The sequence below is a fragment of the Lipotes vexillifer genome, unplaced genomic scaffold (genome assembly GCF_000442215.2).
Source record: "Lipotes vexillifer unplaced genomic scaffold, Lipotes_vexillifer_v1.1 scaffold1003, whole genome shotgun sequence".
Classification (NCBI taxonomy): Eukaryota; Metazoa; Chordata; class Mammalia; order Artiodactyla; family Lipotidae; genus Lipotes; species Lipotes vexillifer.
The window spans coordinates 1,484,232-1,494,788 of NW_006798890.1; the positions used below are offsets into that span (position 1 = coordinate 1,484,232).

The 10,557-nt window shown below is 52.8% G+C and overlaps 1 protein-coding gene across 1 annotated transcript in view; it reads right to left on the minus strand.

Moving 5' to 3' along the window:
• The window catches only part of ACOT11 (acyl-CoA thioesterase 11), a 46,797-nt gene extending 44,035 nt beyond the window's left edge, over positions 1 to 2,762 (minus strand). The window contains exon 1 of the mRNA XM_007471144.1: positions 2,728 to 2,762. Coding sequence (XP_007471206.1) covers positions 2,728 to 2,760 — 33 coding nt within the window. The 5' untranslated portion in view covers positions 2,761 to 2,762. The remainder of the gene's footprint in view (positions 1 to 2,727) is intronic.
• Between the last annotated feature and the right edge of the window lie 7,795 nt (positions 2,763 to 10,557).

A 10,557-nucleotide genomic window follows, 5' to 3' on the forward strand; every position in this document is an offset into this window, starting at 1 on the left:
TCCCCCATCTCCTCCCATGGCTGCCTCCTTCTCAGCCGCTGGGTCTCCGCTCAGTTGTCACCTGGTCACAGAGCTCTCTTGTGACCTCTCTCATTATTCTCTAACAGTTCTCTGTTCTCCAGATGGCCTGAGTTTAATCTCAGCAGTGCCACTTACTAGCTGTGTGACCTTGGGCAAGTTACTTAACCTCTCTGTCTCAGTTTCATCTTTAATATGGGCATGGTACCACTATCTACTTCACAGAGTTGTTATAAGGAATATATGAATTAATGCATGCTTGGCACATAGCTAGCATTTATATGACATTTATTATTACTATTCACAGCTCTTATTACAGATTTTCATTGTATGTTTCTTTGACTACCTTTTCACTGTGTCTCCCTCATTAGCTGTCAGCTCCACACAATAGCCTGGGCTCATCACAGAGTACTCAGCGCTGACACAGTCTAATCCCTGTAGAGGGAACAACTGAGGCCAGTATAACATCCCAAGGAAGCACCATTAATTCTGGGAGCAGCAGGATGGGGGTTTGAAGGGGAATGATGGCTGAGCCAGGTTTTGAAGGATGAAGATGAGTCCTCCAGACTAAGAACACCAAGACTATCTGCCCATGGCTGAGACTGGGGTTCAAATGTGGCTCCCAAACAGGCTGAAGCTAAGTGTCTGAGTCTCATCTCCTCCTCCAGGAAGCCTGCCGGGACCCCTTCAGCCCCCTCTGAGCTCCCATGGCCGCTCATTTGTTCACAAGTTTTTGTGTTCCTGCTACATGAGAGGCACATTATTTTACGTCTAAGGGTCTCCCTTCCTCCACCACACAGCAGGGTCCTTGAGGGAGCTGGGCCCCTACTTTTCACTGTCAGCACCAACCTCAAGGTGGTGCACAAACCCTTCACAAACATCCAGACCCCCAGGATGTCAAGGCTGATGGGGACCTCAGAGAACAACCAGGGAGGGGGAGCGTGTGGCCCAAGGTTACATGTCAACAATGGGGTGAAGATGAGATTCTAATCCAGAGGTGGCCAAATGGTATACACTAAGCCTCCCCACACTCTGAACTAGACCCTGACTGAGGCTGGCGCCGGGGCGCTGGGGAGCAGCACCTCCAGCTGTCCTCGGGTTCAAGGGGATCGCCACAGGGGGTCAGGAACAACGTGGAGGTCTGTGGGTGCGTGAACACATGCACAGATGCTCACGTCTGTTTCTGACCTTCAGCCACCCTGTTGGCAGCACTACCAGGGTGCAGAGCTTCTCAGGGGGAACTGGGACAAACAGCTCCATCCTCATTCCCAGAGTAAATGAAGTTCCTGGGCCCCCTTGGGAGCTGCCCAGACCAGGCTAGAACTCAAGCAGAGGTTCCCAGCCTCCCAGCCTCCCACAGGGTACCAGCCCAGGAGTGCAGGACTCAGACTGACAGCTTGCGACAGGAAGGAGCAGGGTCTCCACTGAGAGAAACAGGACAGGTGACCCTTCCAGCACCACCACACAGGCACTCAATGCTCCTCCAACCTCCCCCCACCCCACCCCAGCCTGGCAGGAGGCTCACCACCTCATTCATTCACTCACACATGCCGAGTGCTTGCTGGGTTACCCAGTGATGGGTGAAAGCAAGAACCATCCGACTCCAAAATGCTCACTGTCTGCAGTGCCATGGGATACTGACAAGGGCCCCCAAACCCTGTAAAGCAGGGCATGTGGGTTATCTGAGGCCCTCCTCAGAAAGAAAACCCGGTTTTCTTTGTCCCTAGTGAAGAGTTTGGTGGGTGGGTTTGCTTGCTTTTCATTAACAGCAGCTTTGGTAACAACCCAGAAAATGGTCTCCTCCTGTATTCCAGGGGAATTTGGAGAATTCAGGAGGAAACAAGGGGAGTCCAAGGAGATCTGCCATGCAGGCAATGATCCAAAGGTGGTGATCAAGGCCAGTTATACAGATAGAGGGAGGGGGTGCAGAAGAGATGTCTTCATTTGCCCCTGCCCCTTTTAAAAGGCTTTTCCCAAAAATGTCTTCAGAGGATGGTAGCTCTACACCCAGCATAGCACGTCTGCCAGTCTGTCCTGAACACTTCTCCATTCCCCAGATCAAAGGCTCCCGACAGGGACCGCTGAGCACTTGGGTCTGTCTGGTGCCTCAGCATCTAATCTCAGCTCCAAAGTCCCTGTTAGGAGGTTCCAGGGAAACGTTCTCTGCGAGGTCACCTTGCAGAACACCTTTCCAACAGCCCTCATTTGGTCCTGCACGTGCTCTCCCAAAGAGGTAACTGTCCCCAAGAACCCTGGCTTCAGCCTGTCACACTCACTCACACGCACACCCCTAGCCTGTATCTTCTAGCAGCTGCGTGGCCCTCAAGCCCTGAACTCTAAGAGTTAAACACTACAGAGCCACAGAGCTCAGCCGTCAGGCAGAAACCGGCACAGAACTCCATGGGGAGAGACACACACCCCCAGAATAGAATTCCAGACGCAAAGAACTTGCCGAAGATGATTCCACTCAACATAGCCAGCCCTCCTAATGGCCCCTGAGGCTTGTTTGGGGATTGTTGCTTATAATAAACCAGCCCAGGAGTTCTGTGATTTCTCCTTGCAAAGACAGCTAGAAAATGGCCCATGGAAAATGAGAGAGAAGATGTAGGACTTCTGACTTAAAATGGAAACTTCAGTTCTCTTTCGGGATCCCCAGCCTCCAGTCCCCTCCCCTCTGCCCCCAACCTGCCCCCAGCCCACCCTCCATACCCTTCGCAGGTGATTTCCGACATTCTGGATCATTGCTGCCGACACCCCGCTAGCTGTTCGCACCCTCCTCGGAGAGACAGTGGTCACCTGAGCGACAGCCCGGCTCCAGCTCCAAATGAAGCCGGTCCGCCTCTCCTCGCACTCCTCCCCGGCTCCCGCCCCTCCTGAGCCAGCCGTTATCAGTTATCACCGTGTCACAGCCTTTCCTCAGACTGCCCTCGGGCTGCCCTTCCCCTAGCGCCCCACACGGAGGCTCTGCGCCAGCCCGCCTGCCTGCCCAGTGCAGAGCACGGAGGGAGGCTGCCAGCTGGGCCACAGCCATGTCAGGGGGCCCTATGCCCACCCACTGCACACCCAGCAGGACACTCACTGCACCTCCAGCCACAGCCAAACTTCGTCACCCCCACTTCCAGCCCCTGACATCCTCCCCACAGGGACTCTGGCTCTGGGATGGCTCCCGGCCCCAGCCAGTGACACTGGCAAAACAGGCACCGGCTTTCCATCCGTCCACAAGGGGTCAGGGTGGAAGGTGACAGGAGTCTGGGGAGCTTCCAGCAGCCTCCCAGAGAGATACCAGACCCACCTGCTAGGACTCTTCACCCTTGAGGTGCCGCCCAACGCTCCAGCCCACTGGCATCCAGCAGCTGCTGGCCAGCGATGGGGCACACCCCCCTCACTTCCTTAAAATAGGTGGCGTGACTTTTCTAAAAGAGACACCTGCCAAATTCCACCCATCCGCTCCACAGAGTTCATCCCCCTGGGCTCCCACGTCAGCCCCTAAAAGACTAAAAGACCGTCAGGACTTTCCCTTCTCCCTCTCACTTGTGCAAGGCACAGGGCGAGGCAGCTTTGACATTCACATTGGATTTCTCACGACAGGGCAATAAAATCAAGTGCTTGGTGTTTAAGGAAAGAAGGAGGGGAGTGCAATGCAGGCAGGGGAGCTGGGACGGACAAGTGGATGACAAATAATAATGAGCACCTCACAATAACCCAGCAACCACTGTGTGCCAGGCCTCACCATGTCCTCATTCCAACCCCACCTGAAGGTCGCTGGGGGAGGGTAGGTGAGGGGCCCCAGGTGGCCCAGCTATTGAGTGCAGAGCTGTGCTGGAACAGAGGTCAGTCCAATTCTGAGGCCTCTGCCCTTTCCTCTGCCCCTCTAGTTCACTCACCACATCCCTAATAATGTCTCCTCTTGGGCCTAAGACAACTGGTTTCTGGGCCTGTTTCTTTCACTAATGTGCTATGTGACTTTGGGCAAGTTTTCTCCTCTCTCTGGGCCGCCCTGTTCCGGGAGTCAAGGACGATAATGTCCATCACTGTGAGCTCAGGCCTTACCTTCAAAGAGTTTATGGTCTGTCAGTACTTCAGTGTCTACAAATGCAAAATTAAAGTCACGCCTTAAAAATGGCAAGATGATCCAAGGATGCACTGAGGATTGGGGCAAGCTGGGAGGCTCTGTGGAGGAGGTAGAGCCGGACTGAAGACTGAATAGGCTGACAAGAGGGGTGAGGTGGGAGGCCTAATGGGAACAGAAAAGGATGCAGTCATAGGCAGTGAGGGCCCTCATCTTGCAGGAAAAAGCTGGGAGTCTATCGTGGAGGACCTTGAATGCCAGGCAACAGGGTTTAGGCATCAAGGAGCCTCTGAGGTTGAAGAACATGCTCAGTATGATAAAAAGCCATGTGAGGTGAAGAGGACAGGTGTCATGAGACCTTTCTGGACAGGTAAGAAAACTGGCCTAGAAAGGGGATAGCTCAACTCACTGGATCCCCAATCTCACTGGGTAAGGCATGCAGTCAGGACCATTTCAGGGTCTTCACTAGGCAGATGAGGGGATAGAAACCCAGAGAGCTTCTGGTCCCCAACCCTACCCTCTCTCCAGAGCTGTCTGGGCTCAGACTCACTGGACTCAGTCTAGTGTCCCCATCTTACAGATGAACACATCGAGACACAGGGATGAAAAGTGAGCCAACCAAAGTCATAGAGCAAGGAAGTTGTCTAGAATCCCCCTGGCCTCAAGTCTAGAGTCCTGTCCAGCCCACACCACAACAAGGCATAAAATATGAAAGACATCATTCAGTTAGACTTATGAGAAGACTTGCAGCAAGGCTGAATCAAGATATTATCAGGAACTAGATCTTTCTGCAGAGGCCCCTCCAGCCCACAAAGGTCTCCCTCCCCTTTGCTATTTAGTACAGAATTGACTCTTGTGTCTCTTTAGCAGTTCTGTTAGGTCTGTTACTCCAATGAATATTTCCAAGGGTGTCTGTCTCCCCTTTCCAACTCACTTGGGAGCCCCCTGATGGCTGACGTCACATCTTACTCATCTCTGTGCCTGTACCACGAGCCCCCAGACCAGGGCCCTAAATGCAGAAGGCATGAAACACGCCTGATGAATCATAGGCCTGGAAAGGCGAATCCAGAAGAGGTCTTAAGTGATAGCTAGTCAATGGTTCTCCAACTTCAGCCTGCATCAGAATCACCCAGAGGGCTTTTTTTTTTTTTGGCCGCCCCCTGAGGCATGTGGGATCCTACTTCCCTGACCAGGCATTAAACCAGCACCCCCTGCGGTGGAAGCACAGAGTCGTAACCACTGGACTGACTGGGAAGTCCCCAGAGGACTTATTAAAATACAGATTTCTTGGGCTTCCCTGGTGGCGCAGTGGTTGGGAGTCCACCTGCCGATGCAGGGGACACGGGTTCGTACCCCGGTCCAGGAAGATCCCACGTGCTGCGGAGCGGCTGGGCCCGTGAGCCATGGCCGCTGAGCCTGCGCGTCCAGAACCTGTGCTCCACAACGGGAGAGGCCACAATGGTGAGAGGCCCGTGTACCGCAAAAATAAATAAATAAAAAATAAAATACAGATTTCTAGGACCTACCTCCAGCAGAGCTGCAGCAGAGCCCAAGAATTTGCAACAAGATCCCAAGTGATACTGATGCTGCTGGTCCGGGGACCACACTTTGAGAACCAGTGAGCTAGGTCAGTCCTCCCATTTTAAGCTGGGGAAAATGAGGCCCAGAGGTTTTAGAGGCAGCAGTTGACAGTATATCACTATACTGTATATCACTATCATCGTCATCATAATCACTGTCATCCCCATCATCATCATTTTAGCCCTTCTTACCTGCCCAGTCACGTTTGTTACCATCTCTGGGCCTCACTCTAAGACAACAGTATTATGATTAATATTCTCCTGCAAAGGAAAGAACAGAGGCAGAGTCATCTGTCCAAAGTCACACAATTGATAATAGTTAGCACCACAACTTGCACTCTGATCTAGGTCCAGAGCCCAGAAGCTTAACCACCACTCTACATAACCTGCTTACAGCTTATGCTGACCGAGGAATTATCTAGAGGTTCTCAAATCCAGCAGGCTCATTTCCGGTGAGGGATGAGGTTGTGGTGCCCTCAGCCCAAAGGCCTGGTTCTCGAGTGGTTCATGACTGGTGGAAGATTGCCTCTTAAGCCCCATGAACCCAGAGTATTTTCTCCCTCAAACACTTCTTTTCCCACATTACATCCTTCATCTGGCCCCACTGATGGGGCCTTCCTGGCTGGAGGACAAATATCTGCAATAATTCTTCAGGTCCATGTCCCAGCTCTACCTCCCACTCAGTGACAAAACACAGTAAAACAATCTCCATTCCTACAATGATACTGGGTTGTCACTGTCAAGTGTGGGTCTGCTCCCCCATCAGACTGGGAGCTCACAGGGGCAGAGACCTCATCTGAGTCCTCAGCACAGGATCTGCCCAGACCAAGGGTTTAGTGACTAAGTGATGAATGAATGAATGAATGGATGATTGGGTATAGGGGCAAATGAGGGAATAAATGAGTGAAAAAATGACCCAACTCCCAGGAATTCCCTCTGCTGGACCTTCTAGCCTTCCCAGATAGGACCACAGACTCTCTAGGTGGGAGGGGACCTCTGACATCATCCACTCCAACTCCCACTTTCAGCACTGTCCTAGCCGAACCCCTCCAGGGGCCAGAACCTGCAGCTCTCCCATCTCCACACACATGCCTCGTGTCCCAGCTTCCATTTACACACCTCTAAGATTGAAGAACTCACTCCATCTAAGGTTGCCTGTACGATTAAAGAGTTCTAATATCCACAAGGATGTTACCATTATCCTTAGCCATGAGGATAAGGCCATTACCTCATGACCAAGGCTCTGTGTCACCCAGAACAAGGCTGCTCCCCTAGCCTGTGACAGCTGGCAGAGACCTGGGAGCACATAGCCTGTCCTCTACTGGTCCTAGTCTCCCTGTCCAGACTTCTTTTTTTTTTTTTCATCTTTAAAATTTTTTTTTAAATTTTTGGCTGCACCACACAGCATGTGGGATCTTAGCTCCGTGACCAGGGATTGAACTCGAGTCCCCTGCAGTGGAAGCATGGAGTCTGAACCACTGAATCGCCAGGGAAGTCCCAGACTTATTTCTTCTAATCCTCTCAAGTCATGAACAAAGCTTCCCACTGTTCCCTCACACATCTGGATTTTCCCTTACTCCTGCTATTCCATCTACCCTGATGCCCTCTAATAACTCAACATCCAAACCCTCCCCCCAGTCAAGGCCCGGCTCAGATGGCATCACCTCCAGGAAGTCTTCTGGGCTCCTCCTAAGTGGAAATTACATCCTCCTCCTCTGTATCTTCACTCCCCATACATAAACACACAGCTGCAGTTCACAGCTCTTTATTTCTCTCTCACATTGCTTTTCCCCTTAAATTGGAATGACTTGTGCTCATTTCTCCTTCTTGACCTTGATCAAGCAGGTAGAAGGGATGGTGTTGGTTCCTCAGAGCATCCTGCCCCTCTCCCATCGAACACTCAGTTACTGGAACACAGTAGATGCTCAGTAAGCGTCTAGAGAATGAGGGAGTGAGTAATGGAATGGGAAAGAACAAGGGAATGTGTGAGTGAATGGAAGTAAATCCATGTGTAAATGAATGATCAAATGAGTGAATGAAAGAATGTCATCATGCTCTCCTGTTCTCCAAGCTAAGACTCTCAGTTCCTTCTGGGGGCCCCTTGGGCTTGGCATGGCAGAATAAAGGAAGCTGTGGGATAAATGGGGAGGGGGCAGAAGGGAGGAACAAAGGAAGTAGGTAGTGATGCCAGCAAGAGCGGAAGTAGAGATGACTTCATCGTTGCTTCAAGGCCAGGCCCCCCCTTAGAACCACAGCCATTTATGGAGAAGCCGGGCAAGGAGAGCAGTGAGAAGCCCAGTGAATGGTCCAGAGGAGAGAAGATACAGCATGGTGGGAATGGAGAGGAGGGAATGCATACAAGTCGTGGAGGCCAGATTCAGGATGTGTGAGCAGAGTACTGGACTTGCCCAGCCAGCCCTGAACTCTCTCCTGCCTAGCAGCTCGAGTGTGCTCTCCCTCTCTCTCTCTCACCACCTCCTCCTGCAGGAGCCGAACGCCCTCCTTGGCCCAGCTGCTGCGGGTCTGAACCCAGTCCGACTTCCAGGATTGGACCCTTGCCAGGGAGTGGCTCCCCCACGGGCTGATGCTCCCCCCACCCCACGCCTGGCCTGAGTGAGTCAGCATTGGCTGCACCCTCTGGACTGTGAGTCTTGTGGCCCTAGGCACTGCCAAGGGCCAGCCTCCTCATCCTCGTGAGAGGTCTGCCCGTCCCAGCTCAAATCCCAGGATGCCTCATGCCCCAGCCTGCCCACGCAAGAGCGCTGCCAGGCACCACCTGGCTTATCCGGAGCCCGCTCCTGGGGTAGAGGCAGATCTGCCTGGAGAGGGCGCTGGAGTCGAGGAAGAGCCAGCAGCAGGAGGATCTCAAGGAATTGGGCCCTTCCGAGATGGGGAGGTGGGGGCAGGCCTGAGGGCGGCACGGGTCTTACCCAAGTGGTAAGGGGCGCTCAGGACCCAACAGCTCGCAGATCCGCGGCCGGGGAGCCTGCTGGGGACGTCGGAGAAGCAGGTCCGTAGGGCGAGGCTCAGCGACTGGGCATCCGAGGTCCCAGAGCAGACCTGATGGGGGAGGGTGCGGGAGGCTGGAAGGAGGCGCAGGAAGCGGGCAGAGGCCCAGGCAGGAGCGGCCCAGGCCAGTTCCTGGACGAGTCTGGTCCCCTCCCCTCCCCTCGCCAGTGCGGGTGAGGCGGCCCCGGGCTGCTGAGCAGAGGGCCAGGGCTGCAGGACGGGCGCCAGACACTCTGCGCCGCGAGGCGGCAGAGGCGGAAACGCCGGTGGCCGGACCTGACAGGCTAGAGGTGGAGCCAGGCGGGCGGCGGGGTGCAAAAACCGTCTCCCTGTCATTGCTAAACCAGCCCCTCACAGTTTTGAAAAGTAATACCTGCTAGTCTTTCACACCTTATTGAGCACCTGCTGTGTGCCAAACACAGAGCTAGGTGCTGGGATAAGGTTTTGAGCAGGACACACTGGCCTTGGCCTTATGGACAGTGGTAGAAAAAAATGAGAATGGACAGTTCAGAAGAGAACAAAGGAAATGAATACCACCGATGATCTCTTCACTCAGAGAGAATCACTGTTAGTATTTTCCGGGTATGTGCTTCAGCTACACTAGAGCTGAAAGAGGAAAATATGCTGACAGGGAGAGATGGGGACTCCCCTCCTCCTCCCCCATGTGTAAGTACATATGTTATGTTATATAATATGATGTGATATATGATGTGATCACAGGCCTGAAGGAGCTGCCTAGAAGAATCTCCGTCAGTAATCACATTTGGGATACAGGCTCATTGGCAGACTTGGAAGAGACCTGACAGAGGATGCTGGTGGTCCCTGAAAGACAACTGTCACAGAAAGAGGAACTTGGTCCACACCAGCACCAGAGAGTGGGAGGGATCAGTCACTCCAGACACCTCACAGGGGCTGGTGGTTGAACTCACCCTGCCCTAGACTCTCTCAACAAAGAGAGTTGCCATGCTGAGCTCACCACACCTGGGGCCCAAGAAGACCTCTGGGGGGGACCCCTGGCTGGGTAACAAGGTGAGGGACTTCCCTCATCATTCTGCTCTTGGAGCACCCTAAGGTGTGAGTGTCAGGACAGGAATGGTGGGCACCCCATGCATGGGGCTTTGGCAGCAGCCTGGGCAATAACACAGGCCAACCTCTGGCTCCGCTAGCGGCATTAATGCAGGAGCCTCAACTCAGCAGGGGCCCCAGGTGCCAACAAAAGCAAATGACTTTGAGACTGCTTTCCGAGTGCAGTGAGACACATAGGGAACACCCAGAAACATATGGGACAGGTGGACTTTGCAGGGAAAGGGAATTCCCACACAGGCAGGATGGCTCTGGGCTGACATAAACCATGGTTTAATTTTTTTTTTTTTTTTGTCTGTGTTGGGTCTTCATTGCTGTGCACAAGCTTTCTTTAGTTGCAGTGAGTGGGGGCTACTCTTCGTTGCACTGCGCGGGCCTCTCATTGTCGTGACTTCTCTTGTTGCGGAGCACGGGCTCTAGGCACGCAGGCTTCAGTAGTTGTGGCACATGGGCTCAGTAGTTGTGGCTTGCGGGCTCTAGAGCTCAAGCTCAGTAGTTGTAGCGCACGGGCTTAGTTGCTCCGCGGCATGTGGGATCTTCCCAGGTCAGGGCTCGAACCCATGTCCCTTGCATTGGCAGGCAGATTCTTAACCACTGCGCCACCAGGGAAGCCTGCGTGGTTTAATTTTAATGAGACATTATTTGTAACCAAATGGTGAATCCTGTAGATATTCAGGTTAAAAAAAAAAAAAAAATGACCATACTGGATATACTGTTTTGTAATCTGCTTTTTTTTCTTTCAACAATTATCATAAACATTTTTCCATAATTTTTATTGCTACATAGTATTTCTTTCCC